Consider the following 21,745-nt stretch of genomic DNA (forward strand, 5'->3'; position numbering starts at 1 on the left):
GTTTTAGGCAGTTTTTACTGAAGAAATGTCCCTGTTCTCAAATGGCGAAGCGGGATGCAGTCCCTGTGCCTCCGGTTTCAGGCACACTCTTCTGCGCACCCGGTCTGCCCCAGACGTGGGTGCCTGCTCCCTCTGTGGGCTCAGACTGCTGGTCGGAAGGGGCCTGGCGTGGAATAACTTCCTGGCTGGCCACTGGGTCCTACAGAAGCCTTCTGCCCTTTTCAAGCAGTCTTAAGAAATTTCCTGTTCTATGGGGTGTTAGGGACTTTTTTTTTTCCTGGTCGCTAGGTGGCGCCAGAGATCTCTCCTATTGTCCTTGGGGGGCTGTTTTTCGCCTCCCCCCACCCCGTGGGACAGGGAACAGAGCGGGAATGGTAGGGTACACCTCAACAGCTTTGGGGTGCTGTGTCTGCCTTGTGCCCCACCGTCGTGGAGAACCCACGCCCCGAATTTTCGTGCCCCGGGTCTCAGTTCAAAGCCCTCAGGTCCAGGACGCGGGCTGTAGCCCAGTTCAGTGGCGCGGGAATGGCGCCTTTTGCACCGCTCCCGTGCCTGGGCGCCTGGTTCCTGCTCACTCAGGGAGGGACCTTCAAGTCAGTGAGGACCTCCGCGCGTCTCCCCGCAAGCCTAGGTCGTCTCCCTGCAAGCCTAGGTCGCAGGCGCGGGGACCTGGGCAGCTGCGATCCCGGTCTGCACTTGCTTTTCAAGCGCGCCGAGCACGCCACTTTTCCGCGCCAGCTTACCGGCAGCCCGGGCTGTGTGCGCGTCTCCCGGGGTCTTTGTTCTTCTCTAATGGCGCCCGGAGCCGTTCCCTCACTGCTGCGGCGGATCCTGCAGGGTTCGCCTCAGCTCCCGTTCACGGGGTGTGGTGGCTGCCATAGTTCCTTTCCACGCACAGTCCCGCTTGCTGCGTCGTTAGTTCTTGTTGGTCGTTTTGGTTTGTTGTTTTCCTCCTCTCTGCGGGTCGGAGAGTGCCGCCTCTGTGGGCGGGGGAGGGGAGCAGGGTTCTGCGCTTCCCTCCCTTCTAGTCCTCTTTTATGGCCACTTTCTTCTTCGGGTAGTTTGCTGGCGTCACCCGTTTATCTTCCGTGTCCCAGTTCTCACTGGGACCTGCTGCTTTTCCTCCCTATTAACTTTTTTTAATGGGAGATCTTACTCGCAGCGTCTCCTCGCCGCCATGTTGCTCCGCCCCTACCTTGAACTTTTTAATCAGCTTATGTCCAAAAATTCTGTGACCCTTAAAAATAATTAAACATTGTAGTGTCTTCACTTTTACTATCTCAATTATAGTCAGTTCCTAAAGAAAAAAGTATATGTTAGTGAAGATTGTTTTGCTGTATAATTACTGCCAAGAGTTTCAGAATTTTTATTAGAAGCTCCATAAGTCAGAGACTTTTGAGGCAAGGAGCACATAGAAGTTTTGGGAGAAATGGAAAAAATGATGTTTGGGTTCACTGGAGATGTAGAGATGAATCATTAAGAAAAGGATTTATAATTTCTAGCAAAAGATTTATTTTCAGTCCATTGAAAGTGTACTGGCAAAGTGAACTTGACTTCATTACATGAACGATTATTTCATGTAATGAACAGTTAGCTCATGTAATGAAGACATATTACATTATCTTGGTTTGACCCTTTTTAATGTCCTAAAAGCTATTAAATCAGCGAGCCAAAGGTGATATTTATATCTGAAGTCAAAAAACCAAAACTTTAGTTAATAGTGAATTATTCGTGGGGACTATAATGCAAAGTCAGTTACTTATCACTTCCTAGTGGTTATAGATCATTTTTTCAATTTAGTTTGTAGTTATCTGATTCCTATGAAAATCTCTTACATCAAAAGGTAGAAATATTTCTAAGAGACTTTAGATAATAAAAGATCTTATTATATCTTGTATGTGTCTAAACTAGGGACTCAATCCAATGATTCAGTTTGACTTTTTGAATGTTAAGTCCTTGTTTTACTTTAACTCTCAATGCTATTTACCACAGGTGACACTTCTTTTTTGAAAAGTTATATGCATTGACACATTCACCTACTTTTCCCTTTGCCTATGTAGCTATTTTTTTATAAAAGTATATGTTGTTGACTTTTTTTTTTTTTTGCAATTGCCCAGATCCACGTTAAGAAGCCAAAAAAAAAAAAACCATCCCAACTAAATAAACAGCATAATATTACACCTAAAGCAACTTGAAAAATAGAAACAAATAAGATCCAAAGTTAGTAGAAGGTAGGTAAGAATGAAAAACAAGAGTAGAAATATAATACACATCAAAAAAGTCTACACAACAAGACCTTCAGAGAGAAAAAAATAAACAGAATCAAAATGAAAGAGGAACCATTACCACAGATGGCATATAAACACAGAAGATCATAAGAAACTATGGACAAATTTTGAAAATAATACAGTTTATGTAGAGTAAACCAGGGAGAAACCAGAGTTGCTGAATAAACTGATTACAAGTATTTAAATTGAAACAGTAGTCAAAACTCTCCCCAAGAACAAGAGCCCATGACCATCTGTCTTTACAGGGGAATTCTATCATTTTAAAAAAATAATGTCCATCTTGCTCAAATTATTTTTAAAAACCTAAGAATAAAGTACTCCCTAAAACCATTTTTATCATGCCAACATTACTCTAAAACAAAAATGCAGATAAAGACAACACAAGAAAACTACAGACCAATATTATTAATGCACATTGATGCAAAAATTTTCAACAAATACTAGAAAATGGAATTCAACCATAAATGACATGGACTATACATCATGATCAAGTGAGGTTTATCCCATGGATGCAGGGATGTTTTAATATACATAACTTGAAACACGTATTACATATGTCAACAAAATTAAAGGTAAAAATCATGATACTGTTAATAGATAGCAGAGAAAGCATTTTACAAGATGCAGTACCTGTTTATGATAAAACTCCTAAAAAGAAAGAAATAGAAGTTATCTGCCACCACATAATAAAGTCACTGTATCTCAAACCTACAGCCAATATTACACTTAATGCTAAAAAATTGAAAGCTTCCCTTTAAAGGAAAAAACAAGAATCCCCACTGCCACCACAAGTTTTTAATTTAGTATTAGAACTTTTAACTAGATCTGTCAGACAATAACAAGAAATAAAAGGAATCTAGTTTAGAAAAGGAGAAATGGGGGCCTCCCTGGTGGCGCAGCGTTTGATCGGTGGGTTGCAAGCTGCCCGCAGCTTCTGCAGCGCTGGTTCGATCCCCGGCTGCTCCCTGGCCACTGGAGGAGGGTCCCACATGGCGCGCAGACCTCTCCTGCTTAAATAAATAAATAAACAAATAAATAAATAAATAGATAGATAGATAGATAGATAGATAGATAGATAGATAGATAGAGAAGAAAAGAAGAAATGATACCATCATTATTTGCAGACAACGTGGTGCTTTATATAGAAAACCCTAAAAAATGCCACCAAAAGCTGTTAGAAATAGTAAATGGATACAGCAAAGTGGCAGGTTACAATATCAACATAAAAATCTTTTTTTATGTGTATGAGAAGAAAAATTAAGAAAACAATTTCATTCATGATCACATCAAAATAATTCAAATTCCTTGGAATTAACCTAATCAATGAGGTGAAGGACTTTTATAATCAAAGCACAAGGTGTTATTAAAGTACATAGAATGTGATATAAGGAGATGTCTTTAAATACCTGAAGTTGATTTTTAAGTTTGGAGTTGAGGTCTGATCTGTTTGTTTCCCCCCTATAAATAGAAACAGTGCCCTAGTGCTATTTATTGTGTATTCTTTCCTTTTCTCACTGATCTGTAATGTCACTCTGCCTATTTGTTGACAATGGTGGATGTAGGTGGTAGAGTCCTTTTACAGATCTTCAATTATTCAGTCTCACTTCTCAATCTAATCTTCCATCTTATCTGTTCTTTCCTTTTCAGAATTCTAGTAGGCAAGTTGGTTGCCATCTTCATTACGCTTTCTTGTACATTTTGAAACTATGGCTTCCTTTCTTCCTCTTCATCATCTGCACTGTTCACTTCCCAGCTTCCAGAAATTTGCTGAAACTTCTTACTAGCAGATTACCTCTGACTCCACCCCCCTTGTACTTATTATTGGGGGTTTATACCTTTTCAGTCACTTTAATGCAATCTTAGAAGAATAGGTTTCAAATTCATATGCTCAATCTGTCTGGTATTTTACCTGAAAGTATAAAGCAAAGCATTTTAAATTTTAGAAGTTGTATTATTACATTCTCTGTAATTTTTCAAAAATTTACAGAGTATTTATCTTGAATTATAGAAACCCAGTTCTTTCTTAATGTAGAGAGCTAGTAAGAGGTTTACAACGCTTCCTTAGAGTTCTTATTTGTCTTTTAGTACTACATAAATTTTTCCATTTTTAACAATCCATTTATAGTCTTTAGTATTTTGCAATGCCAAAAAAGTGGCTAATTCTTGTGTTACAATGTCTGTGACCTTGGGCTTATATATGTAACTAAATGTATATAACTAAATGCCTGGAAAAAATTGTCCATGAAAAAATTATAGGCACATAAAGAAAAAGATTCTGTAAAACTTTGGTATATCCCATTAATGATTTCACTGTTCACTGTACTTGGGACAGCTCTATCGTAAAATGACATATTGCAGGTTTATTTTCCCTGCCAGAAATGGGAAAGTGCTTGGTGTAATATTTTCTTTGCTTACTTTGGATGCATGTAGTGTAGCTGGTTTATTTTTGGTCATTTCCTGTCTATGAATACTGTAGTATTTTAGCCAATGATACTATAATAAAATATAATGCATAAAATGAATTTCCACACCTACCAATGTTGTAATAGAAATTCATAAAATATGGTATTATAGGAATCAGCACCACTTATTCATTGGGAAAAGAATCCTCCGAAATATTTTAAGTCTTTCTATTCTAGCCTGTTGTAAAACATCTAAACTTGAAAAAAAAAACAACTTGAAAAATACACCTCTCTGAAATATTATTTTTTCCACTTAGACCTTCGAGTATATTCTCCATTTAGCCTAACATCAAAGACTCATTTTAGTTACATTAAGTTAATCACCCTGCCCTTTCTTAGTGTCTTCTACTAATCAAGAAAGCATCAAATATTTTTCTTATTCATTCTTAAGTAGAGTTGAATGAATGAACATCTGGAATTGGAATTAGCCATAACCATCTCAAAGAGAATTCCTATTTGATGGCATACTACCTACTATTATATAATTAATATTTGAGTTAGGCAGTATATTGGACTTCACTGAATGGGAAAGAAATTTTAAAAGATGGATCCTCCATTAAAAAAAAAAGAACATTTCTTAAAGTGTTAGTTCAGACTAGGTAGAGGTAGAAAACAAGATGACACAGTAAGCTACTCTAAAAGTTGGAGACACTATTAACAAATCCCTGTTCTTCATTTGCCACAGTTGAACTATCACTATAGCATACTTTTATTGTCTCTTAAATAGCCAGTATATCTGTGTTCTCTTACATTTTCTATAGAATATTATTTCTAGTTTTCATAGCACTTTGAAAAAATATGTATGATCACCATTGTACATACAAGGAAACTGAAACTACAAAGTTATTAAATAACTTGCCACTCAGTTTGTTTATTAATGACAGATTTGTGATTTTCTAGCCAGTACGTTTTTACTACACCATGCCCTTTTTTTTGGTATGTTTTCTCATGGTCTAGTTTAATGCTATTGTGCTGACCCTCCTTCCAATTTTCCGCCAGCTTGCCTTTCTCTGCTACATTTCCACAAAGTTGAATAGGGTCCTTGATGGCAGGGAGCATATTTTATTCATCTTTGTATCCCTAGGATCACTACCTAGCTCCATTCATGGCACATTGGAGGTGCTTTAAAACTTTAATTGAATACAGTCCTATTTATTTAAAAATCTTTTCTGCTCCTCAGCCTATAAGATAAAATCTCACTTTTCAGGTTCATCTTCAGCAGTTACTTCTCTCAAATGTTTCAGTCCTATTGAAACAGTACTAAAAGACTTAAAAGTATATGCAAACAGAGCTAAAGAGTGCAAAAGGACAGTGACCAAACAGTGTTCAAACAGTGCCAAGACACGGTCAAACAGTGTCAAAGCACAGTGCCCAAGGTGGGGTACAGGTCACTGTCAGTGTGTTCTCACCTGTATGTACAGTTGCAAGACCACTCAAGCTCAGGGTCCAACAACAGGGTTTATTTAACAGACAGAAGATTGGGGAAAAGGAGGGTTTTTAAGGCCACATGTGATTGATTGTCTCACCCCTGATAGTGTCTGCAGCGGCCCACGGCAGCAGTCTGGAGGCTGGGGCCCAATACTGAACTAGACACTGACAGACATTCCAGCACCAGGTGGTGCCAGAGAACCAGAGGCTTTTGTCAGCTCTTGAGGCTGTGGGCTGAGCCCAGCAGTGCTCCTTGCAGGCAATATCAGAGATAGGGCCAGAGGCAGGTACAGCGGTTGAGTCTCTGAGAGGATCTATGGAGGTCCACTGGATCCCATGGAGATGCTGGATGCTTCTCTTTCTTCAGAGGGCATCTGCCAAATCCTCTTTGAAAGCTGGCAGCAGAGTGACTTCTTTTTCAAAGGTGCTTCTCAAATCCTTCTTCTCTCTTTTGAGGCCCAGAGCAGAAATCTTCTTTGAAGGTGGTCTGACAATCCAAAGGTCAGGAGAAAAATGAATCTCTTCTTTCTTCTGAGGCTGGCAGTTGACTCTTTTTTCTTCAGAGGCCAGGAGCAGAATACTTCTTCGAAAGCTGGGAGCAGACTTAATCAAGCTGTCCCTGATTCTGCCTTATATCCCCTTTAGGGTGTCCCATCCTACAAGCCTAACTGGATTGTTTTCAATCTTGAAGCATTTGTTTGGACCACTTAGCATCAATCAGCTCATTTTCCATTTTTTAATCCGAATAATTAATGGAGTGAGCTTGAACCTGATTGGTCCATTTAGTTCCATTTTAGAATCCTAGAGCCAGATATAAAAGGGGGGAAAGCCCAGCCCAGCCTGAAATCAGGTCAGGGCAGGCTCATGGGCCTGTTGGTTCCAGGGAGTCATGGCTGGAACCTACCTTGTTGGGGCTGGAAGAGGGGCACTGTCCACAGGCGGTGGGCTGAGGCCATAGCACCTCAGCCCAACAAAGCCACCTTGCCCTGTGGCCTCTGGGTACTGTGGGGATCCAGTTTACACTATTATTCAGTATTCCAGCCATAATGAAATTGATCTTACCTGAACATATTATACATAGTTAGGTTTCTGTGCCTTTCTTCAATCTGAGGCCCCCTCCTTTCTCCTCTTAATGAAATTTTACTATTCATCTTTCAAAGACAGTTCAGATACTACTCCTTTGAAGTCTGACTTCTCTCCCCTAGAATAGTCATTCTTCTCTGTATTCTTAGAGCATATCATTTAAATATTCATTGTACGACAATAAGAACATTATATTAAAGTTAATGTATGTATTTATCTTGCTTTTCACCATCCATATAGATTAGGAACTCTTAAAGGCAAAGAAATCTTTTTTTGCCTCATATTAATTTGCCAATTATTTATGTAACTATATAATTTTGGGAGTACAACATCACACCTTCATATGTGCACATGCTTCACTCACCCTCCACCAATACTCTTGTGCAAATGCCCTATCACCTTCCCTACTCTACGCCATCCCATCTCTGGTAACCAGTATGTTTTTCAGAGTCTAAGAATCACTTTTGTTAGGATTTGCCAGGTTATTTTCTTTGGTTATTTATACTCCACATATGAGAGAAGCCATTCAGTAATGCCTTTCACTTCCTGATTTATTTCATCTGTTTTGTCCCAAAAGGCACTATTTAATTTTTTAAAATGATTAAGTAGTACTCCACTGAATTCATACAATTTCTTTATTCTACAATTTTTTTATGTTGGCAGCATTTAGATTGGTTCCATGACTTGACTATTTTGAATAATGCCGCTATGAACAGAGTGCATACTTTCATATTAATGTTTTCCTATTCTTTGAGTAAATACCTAGTAGTGGTACTGCTGGATCATGTGGTGTTTCCAGTTTTATTTTTCTGAGCAGTTTCCGCACGTTTTCTGTAGAGGCCACACCAAATTCCTACCAACAGTGGATGAGTGTTCCTTATTTCCCTTTTTTCTTTTTTCTGCTCTGAGTCTTTGTTGGCCTTCTTTATTCTTTTTTAGTACACACTCAAGTGAAATGGCTCTTTTTAATTAAGTCTAACTTGAGAGTTTGACTTTCCGCCCCCATACCCACCTTGGGGAAGAAAGGAAAAGGTCACCAGGTGCACTTGGGTGGGTGGAGGCAAGGTGCCCTCCACTTTGTTTGGTTCCACTGTGTGGCACTTCCCAAATGTTTTTAAGCATTTTCATATTATATTGTTTTATTATAAAAATACTGTTTTGTAAAATTAATTTTTTCAGTCAAAGAGTGAATACTTTAAAGATTAAGAAACCCTTTTTGTATTGGCATGAGAGAATAGCTATGATAGATTGAATGGATTGTCTTAAAGCTAAATCAATATGTAGTACCTTTACTTGATAATTTGGGTTTAAAGATAGTATTTTATTTCACACATGCCTCTTTTTTGACTAGAAGAATGCAAAAACTTCCAGATGTTCTATAAAACATAGTCTTTGATACTCTGGGCTTACTGAAATTAATAAAAGGTAGATATACAATTTCAACTGTCTTTTCTAACAAGTCTTTATATTCTATTATGTACTTTGCATATTACTTTCATTTAGAAGGTATGTTGGGTTTTCCAGGTCTCTGGACCCAGGGCTCACCAGTGCTTTCCAGGGTTTAACTGTCACAGACACACACCTTGTTGAAGTGGATGGAGACACACTTTGTCTGTATGGCTCAGGAGCTCTGGATTCGCTGGATCGGAATTGGAGTGTCCAAACAGCAGGAATGGTGACAACAGTCTCCTTTACTTTTATAGAATTTGATGAAATCGTCCAAGTGCTTCCCAAATTGAAGATTAAGTTTCCTAATTCTCTGGTAAATGTTTCCTTTTAGTAGTATATTTGAATTATTCTCAGTCATGACTCTTGTGTTCAAGCCAAAAACCTGTTTTAAGTTTTATTTATGTACTTTCTATCTGGCAAAAGACTGAGCTTTTGTGTTGATTTTCTGGATCTGGGATTTAAATTAGCATTCATAATGGCCTTGAAGTTTTCCGTTTATATTGGAAATTATCTCTGTAGAAAATAATTCTTTATGGTGTGTAAAGGAGTAATATAATTTTGCTCAATTTATGTATTTTTACTGTATAAAGTATTCAACAGGACCTCACATGAGCCTATATTATATATTTACTTATTGTACCTGCTATTAATGGGGCATATACATTTTTATATAATTTTTACTGTAGTCTCTTAACATTTTAAATAATTTTATTAGCTCATTGAAATTATTTTGAGAATTAGCATTTTCTTATTATGGTGTTATTTATTAGTAGGTATTCACAGAAACTGTGATTTCCATGAGCTCTTCATGATTTTTTTAATCATTGTTTTTCTATTAGAAAGGTGATTTCTTTCCCTTGTTCCTTTATAGTTTTTTTTTCCTTTTGCCACACCATCTTCCCTCAGGAAGACAGCAGTGGAGACAATATGTTTAGAAAAGATCATCCAAATTCACAATACTCTTGCATCAGCTTTTCAGCTTTTGTGACTTGATTTTTCTGAAGGCATTTTAATCAGCCTACACAGTAATCATCAAAATAGAGATGATGATAGCTAACTAGGTGTTTTCAGAAGCATTTTCAGACCTGTGTTTTTGAAGTTCTGAAACTTTGATTCCTCACCTTTCCTATGAAGATGTAATTTCACTGTAAAACATAGAAGTCTGAGTTGTACACATGCTTTTTAAAAATATTTGTTAATAAATTGGGGGATATGCTTTGCAGAAGGGAAATCATTCTGACTTCAATAGTGAGCGGATTAACGGATTGCATCAGTGATATATTAGGTGGCTTAAAGTTATGTAAGTTTAATATATTCAGTTGAAAACATACTAAAACTAAAGTTCACAGATTTGCCTAGAGAATGATTAGTGAAGCTTCAATGTTAAATATTTTAAAATGATTAAGCTCAATGTTCAGCTCTTGTTTTTGTCCTTTATTATTTCAGCACCTCAAATTCAAAGAAACAAATCTTGTCATGCTACAGCAGTTCAATGCACTGGCACAACTCCGTCGCATTGACCAGTTAACAATTGATCCTCAAGGAAATCCAGTTGTCAATTTTACACTTTGGAAATATTATGTACTGTTTAGACTGAGCCATTTTAGTATGCAGAAAATAAATGGAACAGAGGTAAGCTAAATACTAAGTCAACTGTAAAATAAAAATGCCCCCTTTCAGGATAAATAGTTATTAAAATGGTCAAGAATTTAAGTAACCATGGTAGAGTTTTTAAGAATTGTTGCTTTTTAAAATAATATTATCATTTACAATGTCAAAAAGCTAAACATCTATCAAAAAAAAAGTCTAAAGCACTAAACAGTTTTGAAAATAAAATAGTAACAAAGCCATGGTGAACATTAATTATTTTTTCTCTTATTTGTAAGCATTTAGGAAAGTAAAATGTTGGTAGGGTGACAATTTCAAAAGAAAGAACATTTCTGTAGGTAACATGATCATTCTATTTTTCAAATTGCTTACAGGCTTCCTGACATGCAAGAAGGGATGGGGAAGTGATATCTAAATTTCAACTAATAAGTGTCATGGTAGAAGGAAGAGAAGAAAAGAGGGGAGAGGGAAGAGAATGTATACAGGGGAGAAGAATGATCTACAAAAAAAAAAGGAGTTAAGAAGGGGAAATGAAGAGTAAAGATAAAATAAGAGAAAAAAAGATGTGAGAAAAAAGGAAATAAAACAAATAAAAGCCAATTTCTGAATTGCTTTGTTGATAGTTTGTTAACAGCACTCTATGACATATGTGTATTGTATAACTCAGGAACCTGAATAACTACAATGTTATTAGTGAAAGTTATTTTTCAGTTTGATTCTGATTTTTAAGTTTGCTGGCGGGGAGTCCCCCAGCTACCTAAAGACCATGTCTTCTTTAGATATTATTTTGGAGGCAAAGAGTAATTCTCTGTTCTACCTCTACTGAGGAAATCCCTGAACTGAATTTATATAATCCTCCAAAGTAGGGGCAGGGGGAACAACCCTCTGTAGGTTGTCAGTATTATTGTAATTATCTCTTAAAATTGAGAGGATCTCTTGATGATAAGATTAACTGTAATCAGCTTTACCAGCACAGTGGTAATAGCAACTGTATTTCCCTGCAGTTAATGTATTGTAAGTACCTCAGCCTGTAAGTCCAAAAATTCAGCTACCGTGAGGTGAAGAAGAATCATAGAGAATCAATATAACTTATTCTGATTTAAGTTCCAAAAATGTGAATGCTGGGGATATTTGACATATCATTAAAAGACTTCAAATAAAGCTGCTTATCTGATCTTTGACAATATATAATGATATATTTCTCATTCTCATTTGTATAAGAGAGAATATTAACTTTGGTAGCCAAATTGAATTAAGTATATCAAAAAGAAAACACGGAGTAATGGCCTGTGCCAACCACTAGGTGACTATAGTAGACCAAACATCTTAGTTGTCAGCTAAGGGTAGGATTTGAGGGAATAGCAGCCGCATTAGCTATGAAGATCTAAGGAAGGGCAGGGAAGGGGAAGAGTCAGTCTATACTGATTGATGTATATAAATACTTGTGAATTGTGGAGTTTATTTTTCAGAAAATGCCCATTAAGTGAATTATATATAGTGTTAAGAATGAACTTTTTTTAAAGTTTTATTTATTTGTGCATACAAGAACTGGGGTACAAGCCAGAGGTATGGGGGATAAGAGGATTCACCAGAGACAGAGTGGGGAGCAAAACAGGCAGATGTATGAAATACACTGCTGAGGGGAGCAGTGGGTGAGTCAGGAGAGGTCTGTCGTGCCATGTGGGTAGCTCCCTGGCCGGCCAGGGATCAAACTCATGCTGCAGTGGCTGCGGATAGTTTCATAGGTTGCATCTTAATCCCTTGCGGCACCAGGGAGGCCCAAGCATGAATTTTAAAAGACCCCAACTTTATCTCAGAGTTTCTCAACCTTAGCACTATTGAAATTTTGGGCTAGACAATTCTTTGGGAGCTGTTTTGTGCATTGTAGAATGGTTAGCAGCATCCCTGACCTCTACCCACTAGATGCCAGTAGCACCCCTTCACCAGCTGAAACAAAAGTGTTTCCAGACAGTGCCAAATGTTCCCTAGGGAACCCCTGATTGGGAACCACAGAACTGAATAGAAAAGCTAATAGTATTTAAAATGCAAAGAACCTTATTTTATATTAAAGAAAATATGCTCAGATGTTAATCCAAGTCCTGCTTTTAACTTATAGTACTTTCTCGGTTGACAGAGGAATGAACATTCATAAGGAATAGCTGTATACAAGTTGTTCCTTCAAGGGAGAAAGGCAGATATAATTTCAAAATGAACTGGGATGTCCTTGTTAATTCAATGACATTTCTATCTCTGAGGAAGGAACAAAATTATCCTTACTGGAGCAAGGTGTGGACAACACCTTGACTTACCTTTGATAAATTATTCAAATAAATCAATTCCATCGGCGCTTGAGAATTTCCCCTCCTAAATCATTCTGCTACAAGAACCTCTAGGATTTCTGAAAAATTCATGAAGAATTTACGTTACTTCAAGTGTAATTCTCAGGAAATAGAACTTTTAAGTCAGAGCTAACTGCTCACATCCTGGTTATCATCCACTAACATGAGTCATATTTGTACATCTTCATCCTAATTACCTCAGGGAAGAAAATGGAATATCAATGACCACTGTCTTCTTGTAGGCCAGACTAAAAATAAAATTTTCCGGGACTAAAAATAAAATATTTAATCTGGACGTATCTTTGGAGTTATGTTAGTTGTATCAAGCCCAGAGACAGCATCGTTTTTGACCCCTCTTAATTGTATCTCTTCAGGTGACACAGAATGATATGATAATGGCTGAGAGGCTCTTTGGGATCCTAGCTCATGTAGCATCTTCTGAATTACCCCAGTACCGTCTGATTTCAATTCTGGGTGATGCCAGGTAAATTTTCATTTTGGTAGTTTTTACAGAATTAATGTTGCACTCAGAAAAGGGAAAAATGCCACACTATTTATGCATCCCACAAATGTTTACCTTAAATTTATTTTGTTCTTGGTCCTATTTAAAGTGTTGGGGATGTAAATTAACACAAAGTCACTGATCACACATGATTTATAATCTAATAAATTATATATAAGAGATATAGGTAAACAATTATGTTTCCGATTCTATGAGAGAGAGCTATAGGAGAATAAGAGAAACTATTTTGGAGTATAACAGGGAAGGCTTCTCAAGGGAGGTAAAAATGTATATTGTTCTTCAGGAATGAATAGGAATTTTTCAGGTTGAGGATATGGGGGAAAGAGGTCTGTAGAGACACAAGGAATTATAAATAAGTCACTGCAATTCACTATTGTGAATAGTGATAAGAAAGGAAGCTAGGAAGATTATGGACTGATTTTGAAGCCTTGCAATATGTACAAAACAAAATGAAAACTTGTGCTTTGTAATTAAACATAACAATAATGTGATTAAATATTGATATGTTGTAGAAAGGCTGCCATCTGAGCAGTCAGACATAGAAGAAATAGAGACCAACCAAGGGCTAATCTATAGATTATGAGGAGAGAGATTCTGAGGGCCTGAACTAAAAGAATGAAAATGGATAAGAGGATAATTTAAAAAATACTTAGAAAAGCTGACTGATACAGGATGTGGCAAGGATGGAAGGAGGAAAGCCATGGATGGATATCAGTCATGGTTCATTTATAGATACAGTTCACTTTGACTAGAGTAAGCAAAGCACATTTGACAGAGAGGGAATTAGTTATCTACAGAATCATTGCAAGGAGTGGGGAAGCAATCCCTAGACTGGGGCTCCAGAGATGACTCCCAGAGTGATAGCACCAGGGAAACTGCTGCCTTTGCTACAGCTAGGATCTGCATGTTCCCACTGCAAGGTCCAGGATCATACAACTTCAACTGCTTTAGGCATTAGGAAGTTCCCCACTGCCCTCCCCAGATCATGGCTCCAGAGCCATGTTGCACAGCTATAATTATACCACCTGATTGGGTATCTGGTGTGATACTCCTCATTCCCCATTTAGTTCAGTTCAGATTGTAGATCTTACCCAAGAGTAACTGATGGGTAGACTGAAAATCCTATAGAATGACTCTGAAAAAGAAAACAACAAACACTTAGAGAAGTAATGCTATTAAGCAAACTGTGAATGCAAGAAATAGGAAGCATTGTATTTAAGAAATGGTGTGAAATTAGTCATAATTCTTTGTTTCAAAAAAGACTAATTATAATGTAAAAAACAATAACTTGAAAATAAAAATCCCAGAAAGTCATAAGAGAAAGACAGAGTTGTCTTAGTTTATTTCCCTGTTTGGAAAAGAGAATAGATACTACGTAATACCAGAAATACATGTTTTATATCTGTATTAAATTTTAAAGATTTAAAGATTTAAAAAATTTAGGAAAAAAATTAGATGTATACTTTCTAAACTACTAAAAGGAAAAAATACTGATCAACAAAAGGCTAAAAATGGAAGTTAAATGAAAAATGAACATGGTAGTTATCACTGTAAATCTTAACAAATTAAATTCTCCTATTGATATATTAGTAGTAGCTCTGAGATTGGATTAATGTTTTTGAGAGACACCTCTAGTGAATGCAATCTATAAAGGTTGAAAACAAAGAAAAATATGTAACAGGAAAATACCAAAAACCACAAACAAATATGGGAATGTTAATATCAGTGGTAATAGAATTGATGACCCCCAAAACTGCAGCCAACCAAAAAATGCAATAATTATGAAATTTATTGTAAACAAAATTCATATATTCTAAGTTTATCAACAAGTACAAATATATTATGGCCAATTTATTTTCATTGTGACAGATATTAATCTATTTGATTAGCAGATGAAATAAAATTAAACTTGGAAAATAGTAAGCCCAAAATGTATCCAGTTATAATTGGAAAAATGTAAAAACTGGAGAAGCAATACAAAATAGATTAAAATAATGAGATGTCATTTTCGCCAATAAGATTGACTTGAAACTTTAAAAACCAATACTCGCAAGGTTCCAGTAGTACTCAGGGCAGTATACACTCTACACTGTTGATAGAAATATATCTTGATGCAGACTTTGGGAAAGAGATAATTTGGCAATATTTATCGTATTTTTTTATCTGAAAGTTGTGGTTAAAAAATACTGGGAACAACAACAACAAAATACTGGAAACATATCCAATACTGACACATATGTGCACAGAAAATTTTTAAATTTGACATTGCTTTATTGTTTGTAGTAGCCCAGTTTTGCAAAGTAACTAACTGCTTAATAATAGAGAGAGCTAAATAAATCATGATACTTCTCAAATATGGACCTAGTATTTCTTTGATACCATCTACATTACAGTAATAAAATTTTTTTTAAAAAAAAGGGAAAAAAATGATTGTGGTGGAGTTCCTGTTCTAACATAAAATGATCCAGTAACAGATAATGAAATGAAGTAAAGCACCAAACAATATACTGTGACCCAATGTTGTTATGAAAAATAAGTATCTATCTAAACACAGAGGCATTCAAATGGAGCTGAAAGAATGTACACACCTCGAAGGGCATGGATGTTAGGAGTGGGAAAGCTGGTGGAGTAGTTGAAGAGTGGTTCTCAAGTTTTATGCTGTGTGTTTATGCAGTTTGAGGCATTTCAAACTGGTGAGTTAGGTAGTTTTGACCGATCCCTTGCAGCAAAAACACCTAAAAGAATGAAAAAAATAAAAATTCCATTAAAAAATTGTAGAATTGACAAAATATAATTATTAGGCCAGGCTCTATGGGAAAATGAGAACAATGAGGAAGTAAGGTGAGCACAGAGCCTGTGTTTGACCTTGAGGCATTTCAGGGAAACTTATGTTGTGGTTTTGCTAGCTGCAAAGAAGGAAGCTTAGGACGCTCTCTAAAGTGGTGAATAAAATTGAGATCTTCCCATATTAAGCTAGAACCCCAATGGATATGCTACAGTTAGGGTGATCATATGCTACAGTTAGGGTGATCAAGAGCGCTTAGGATGCTCTCTAAAGTGGTGAATAAATTTGAGATCTTCCCATATATAAGCTAGAACCCCAATGGATATGCTACAGTTAGGGTGATCATATATAAATATATCCTTTTTCCCTACTCTCAGAATTTTGCAAGAAAGGTTGCCTTGATATGATCAGAAAAGGGGGGAAAGTTGTGTATAAAAAAATTGTGATGAAAAACCAGTGCTCTATAGTTTGCAACCTGAATTGGTAATACATGGGTGGTTTAAAATAATATTGAAGCTTAAATGTTACTATCTATAGTTAAATGGGAAAAATAAATGTATCTCCTGTGGAGTAAGTTACTTTCATCCTTTCTCAAAAAATCCCCATGGATAATGTTTACAGACTGTCAGGCAGACAAGAAGAAGGGAAAAAAAGTGCTGTTTTGTGTCTGTCTTTGCCAATTGTTGATAGTACCAATGGTAGACATGCCTGGAGACATTTACCTGGACCCAGGAAATGACACATACTTCCCATACACATTTCCCTTTTTTAAATCAGTATCACAGCTGTGCCAGTCCTTAGGGTTATTATGATTGCAAAATGCCTTTTAGTAAGAACCATCAGGAAGCTTAAAAAAATAGAGAAAATTTAAAAGATACATTCCTCTTCTGCCGTCAAACTTCTGTTCACACTAAGTAAGTTCATTTAGAGATCCCTTAGTGGTAGAAACCAGAAAGTGACTTGATGGAGAATGAGGTGTAGTCCTCTAGAATTCTGTGCTTATTGGGCTTCAGGTAATATTGTAAAAAGGAACTGTTTATGGTCTTCATAATCAGATGAGGCTTCCTGTTTCCTTAATTACTTCCTACTAGGATTTTGCCCTGATATGGTAATAGTTGTAAGTTTGGGGGTTTTTGTTTTGTTTTTGCATAAACTTAAATCAGTATCCCATTCCATTTTCTAGCGATGAGTAATACTACTGAACTGCATAATGGAATTATGAACTATTTGATTTATAAGAGGTAATTATTTTATAGAATATAAAGATTTTAAAATTTTGGTCTCTTCTATATCTTTAATTGGGTTGTTTTGTGCTCTGTGATTGTTTAAATTTTTGTATTGAGTTTTAAGGTAGAGGTTTTTTTTTTTTTTACTTTAGAAATGTTTGAGACATGTTTATGTTGATTAATAGCTATGAACCAATAGAATTCGGGTTGAGTAGCTTAACCAGTAGAAAAATTGGGGTACCTAACTGAACTCAAATAAATAACAAACTCAGACTCATGAAACAAAAAATCAAAAGAACATATGCTCCCCTGTAAAATCAACAAAAACTAAACCTATTTTAATAAGTCTGATAAGTAACTCAATTTCTGAATCTCTTCACTGTCTTTCTGTAGGAAGAAGCAGTTCCGATATCTGCTTGAAACCAAAGGCAAAAAACCTGGCATTGTCAATGAAGAAAACAATGATAGCAAAAGACTTGTAGGAGAAAACACAAACCGTGCTACACTAAATTATACCACAAGAGACTTTTATAATGAAAAGCTAGAGGTAAAACTACCATTAATCTTTGGAATCTAGTGCCTGGAAATATGCTTGGGAACTCTGCAGTTATACAGTCCTTTCTTAGCCAGTTAAGATAGCCTTTTTTGTTTTGGAATGTTAGCAACCTTATATATAAGCTTGGGGATAGTAGGTAGCAAGGCATTAGGAAGTAGTAGACCGCAAAATTCTAATAACCTTATTTTAGCAGAAAAAAATATTCAAAAGAAATTTGTACAAAAAATCTAGAGCATTGTAAGACCAAGGGTTCTGATTACTCTGGTTTAAAAAAAGGACTGTAGGCATGCTGTGACGGTGTAACTAACCCACGATATGTGTGTGTGTGTGTGTGTGTATGTATATATGTGTGTGTGTGTGTATAACATCTGAAAAGATGTTCAGATTCTGCTTGAAATTCTTCCATTGCAAGAAAGTACTTCAAGTGATTCGGTATATCACCGAACAATTTCAACTTATCCATATTAAGCTGAAATCTGTTTCCTATAGCTTTTATTTCATGATCCTAGTAAACATTGCCTTGTGTAGAAGAGAGAATAAATCTCTTTCTTATGAAAACTTCAAATAATTGAAGTTAATACCTTGAAACCTTCTCTGTATTCATACTTTCATCCACAGATCATGTACTGAGCACCTATCACACACAACACTTGGGCGTCAAGAAGTCACTGTCCTGCTCTTCATGAATCTCCTATTCTAATGGAGGTGATAGACATGTATAGGGATAATAATACATTATTGTATCAAGAGAATAGAGGAAGACTAGCTTATGGATGTCAAAGGAGACTTTCTAGACAAGTTTCCTGATATGTCTTTTTTAATTATTATTTTTTAATTTTATATATTTTTTACATCATTCATTTTTGCACAATGTATGCATTTTCATCTTGATTATAGTCCCCATACAATTCTCACCCCCTCCTTGTTTTGATCCCCCCCCACCTCCCCCTGTAGTGTGTCTCTGGTTTATAGTTGCCTGTGACTGGATCAAGAAGATGTGGTGCATATACATAATGGAATATTACTCAGCAATCAAAAGAGATAAGCTCATGCAATTTGCAGCAACTTGGATGGAGCTGGAAGGGATCATGCTCAGCGAAATAAGCCAGAAAGAAAAAGAAAAATATCAGATGGTCTCACAGCAGGAATTTAGAAAACCTAAATAAGGGACCAGGAAAAAGACTAATTATAATAAAGTAAAAATCAAAATCCTGATATGTCTTAAAGAATAAAATGTAACTATATGCCAAAGAGAAAAGGGCATTCTGGCAAATAGCATAGTATGAATAAAAGACTATGGAAGCACTTGATAGATAAGGAAATGTCCAGAAACTGCCCATTTCATTGTTGTTGAAACACAGAGATGAAGGTAAATGGTATTAAAAAATGAGACTGGAAAAGTAGTAAAAGAGGTATGGGAAAGTCATTGGATTTAATCCTTTGACCAATATGGGATTCCTGATGTTTCCAATAGAGTGGGGTATTGTTTCTTTCCAATGCCAAGTTCTGATTCTTAGGCTTTTATGAGCTTCTTCTTTCTCCTTGCACACCTTCCCCCACCTTTGTCCACATTCCTAAGCCACATCAGTCAGTGTAATGTGCTGACTGTGGTTTCCTAAAATATAGAGTGAATTCAGAGAATGGATATTTAAAGTATGTGCTGAATATTAATGGACCTCCTATCAATTGAGATTGTTGGTATCAGTATTCAAATACATTTACCACTAGAAGCCATGATTTTGTGATTCTGATGACTTGTTTGAGCTAAATTGCCTGAACTGAAAAAGAAGGAAGGGAGAAGAAGTAGCTATGACCCAGTTACTCCAGTCTGAAGCCCAGTGGGAACAGTTGGAGTGGACAGGGCGTCCTGTTGCTCTTTTCTCAAGCGGCGCTCTCTGTCAACAGCCTCGAGGAAAGTATTCCTGTTCTGAGGGATGGGAGTCAGTATAGATTATTTCAGGTTTCTCAAGTTTAACTCATTGTTACTTTGGCTTTAGATTAGTAGTGATTTAATGCGAGTTTTTTCTCTCTTTTTAATAGGAAATAAAGGAAAAAAAGAAATTCTGCAAGATGTATATAGAGGACCTTGTGAAGGAAGCCACAGAAATCAACATGAAAAATGAGGCTCTGCAGAAGCTTTGGCCACAGATGTTCATTGAACTCGTTAGGGATGCCGTCATGGAAATCCGCAATAAAAATTCTTATATGAAACTTTGCCTACAGCAGATAGCTGAGCAAAAGTAGAAATGTCTTTTAATTACAGTTGATTTAAGAAGTTTTATTTTTGAAGGTGGAAACTAGGTGGGGGAAGCATGTTAACACAACTGTAACACCGTACACACGCTACAAAGACTGGCATCCAAGCAGCACTGCTTACTGTTCATAGCTGAAGGGGTGGGAGGAAAAGAGGAAAGTGAGAGGACGGGAGAGTTCATTTCCTACATATGTCCAAGCAACCTTTGGAATCTAAGTAATTTTTAGAGCTGGCTTGGGCCTTGAAATGCACTGCACTTTCGGTTCTTGCTTTGATCAGTGCCCCTGCTGTAGCCCAAAGCACACTGTGTTTGCTCATGGTTCAGCATGAGTTGCTTCTACCTACCTTCAGCTGATCATTTCCAGTTATTTGCCTTTTTATTTTATGTTATGATTTCAAAACCAAAAATAAGTTTTTTTATGCGTGAATTATAAACTTATTAATAAATTAGTAAAAAAAAGTGTGTTTGCCTCTTTAATCCAATCATATTTACTGTATATTCTAATATAGCGGGGGAGGAATCCTTTTATTGTATAGCAAGAGGTCATATTCTTCTAGGAAGGCATCCTCAGGGTACCACAAAGGGAGGGTCTTAGGGGTCACTGTGGGCAGAAAATATGAAAATGAGTCAAAACTGAGGCTTGCTAGTTTGTGACCCCTCTGAACCTTAGATTCCTCATAATAGTAAACCACCTCATAAAACTGCTGTGAAGATCAAATGAGATAATACATTTAAAGCATTTATGATAATGCCTGGAATGCAGCCAATATCCAGCAAATAAAGCAGTTTTTCTTCCAGATACAGGTAGAATTCCTGAACTGGTACCCCAGGACAGGGAGAGCTGTTAGCATTTCTTGAGGATCCGTTAGTTTCTCTTTATTGAAATATGGACAACCTCTCATCTGAGTGGTAAGGGATGATCTCCTCTGGGGTTATATCTTGTTTAGTATAGAAATGAAATCACAGCTTGAAGTTTATGTTGAGGGGAGAAACAAGGGTATCTTGTTCTATGAGCTTCTAGTCAGTACGAAAGGCAAGAGGGGCCTCCCTGGAGGCACAAGGGGTTAAGCACCGCACCGTGAAGCTAGCCGTAGCCTCTGTAGCAAGAGTTTAATCCCCAGCCTGCCAGGGAGCTACCCTCATAGTACAACAGACCTCTCCTGTCTTGCCCGCTGCTCCCCTCAGCAGTGTACTTCAGTAGATCTGCCTGTTCTGTTCCCCCCTCTGTCTCTGGTGAAACCTCTCACCTCCCCCACCTCTGGCCTGTACCCCAGTTCTTGTATGCGTAAATAAATAAATATTAAAAAAAAAAAAGGTAAGAACTTGTGACTCCTCAGGAGTGGAGGGAACTGTTGTGCAAGCTAGGCTTTGCAGGCGAATGGCCTGGCTGTTCAGTAAAAAATCTGTCTAGCTTCCTGAATGCTTCTTCTCCTCCCAACTCTCCCATCCTTTAGGGATTTCGCCCTCCCGTGCACATGCATTCTCAGCTTTCCTCAGTTCTTCTGGGAATTTAAGGAACAACTCAGTAACTTGGCCTCTAGCATGCCCAGGCACCACTTGTCTATGCCTAGACCATTTGCCTGAGACCTACTGGTAGTGTTTCGGTCTCATCTCTAAAGCCCAGTCGCCCTATGCACAGCTTTGTCCCTTGGCCTCTCATCTCTTTGTACCACAGTTCCCTCATAACGGGCCCCTCTGTCCCATACTGATTGATTTTACTTCTTGAGTCCTTATTTTGCCTGG

General features: G+C 37.1%; 1 protein-coding gene across 6 annotated transcripts in view; it reads left to right on the plus strand.

Moving 5' to 3' along the window:
* The window catches only part of LRRC49 (leucine rich repeat containing 49), a 112,568-nt gene extending 92,559 nt beyond the window's left edge, over positions 1 to 20,009 (plus strand). For 5 of the 6 annotated variants that reach the window (XM_054688535.1, XM_037502842.2, XM_037502843.2 and 2 more), the window contains 5 exons: positions 8,786 to 9,023; positions 10,157 to 10,342; positions 13,032 to 13,141; positions 17,585 to 17,738; positions 19,788 to 20,009. In XM_054688535.1, the coding sequence (XP_054544510.1) occupies positions 8,786 to 9,023; positions 10,157 to 10,342; positions 13,032 to 13,141; positions 17,585 to 17,738; positions 19,788 to 19,991 (892 nt within the window). In that variant the 3' untranslated portion in view covers positions 19,992 to 20,009. Of the gene's footprint in view, positions 1 to 8,785; positions 9,024 to 10,156; positions 10,343 to 13,031; positions 13,142 to 17,148; positions 17,202 to 17,584; positions 17,739 to 19,787 lie in introns of those variants that run through there. The other variant, XM_054688538.1, reaches the window with a different exon arrangement.
* The last annotated feature ends 1,736 nt before the right edge of the window (positions 20,010 to 21,745 follow it).

The sequence above is a fragment of the Talpa occidentalis genome, unplaced genomic scaffold, assembly GCF_014898055.3.
Source record: "Talpa occidentalis isolate TD23 unplaced genomic scaffold, MPIMG_talOcc4v2.1 talOcc4.11, whole genome shotgun sequence".
Taxonomy (NCBI): Eukaryota; Metazoa; Chordata; class Mammalia; order Eulipotyphla; family Talpidae; genus Talpa; species Talpa occidentalis.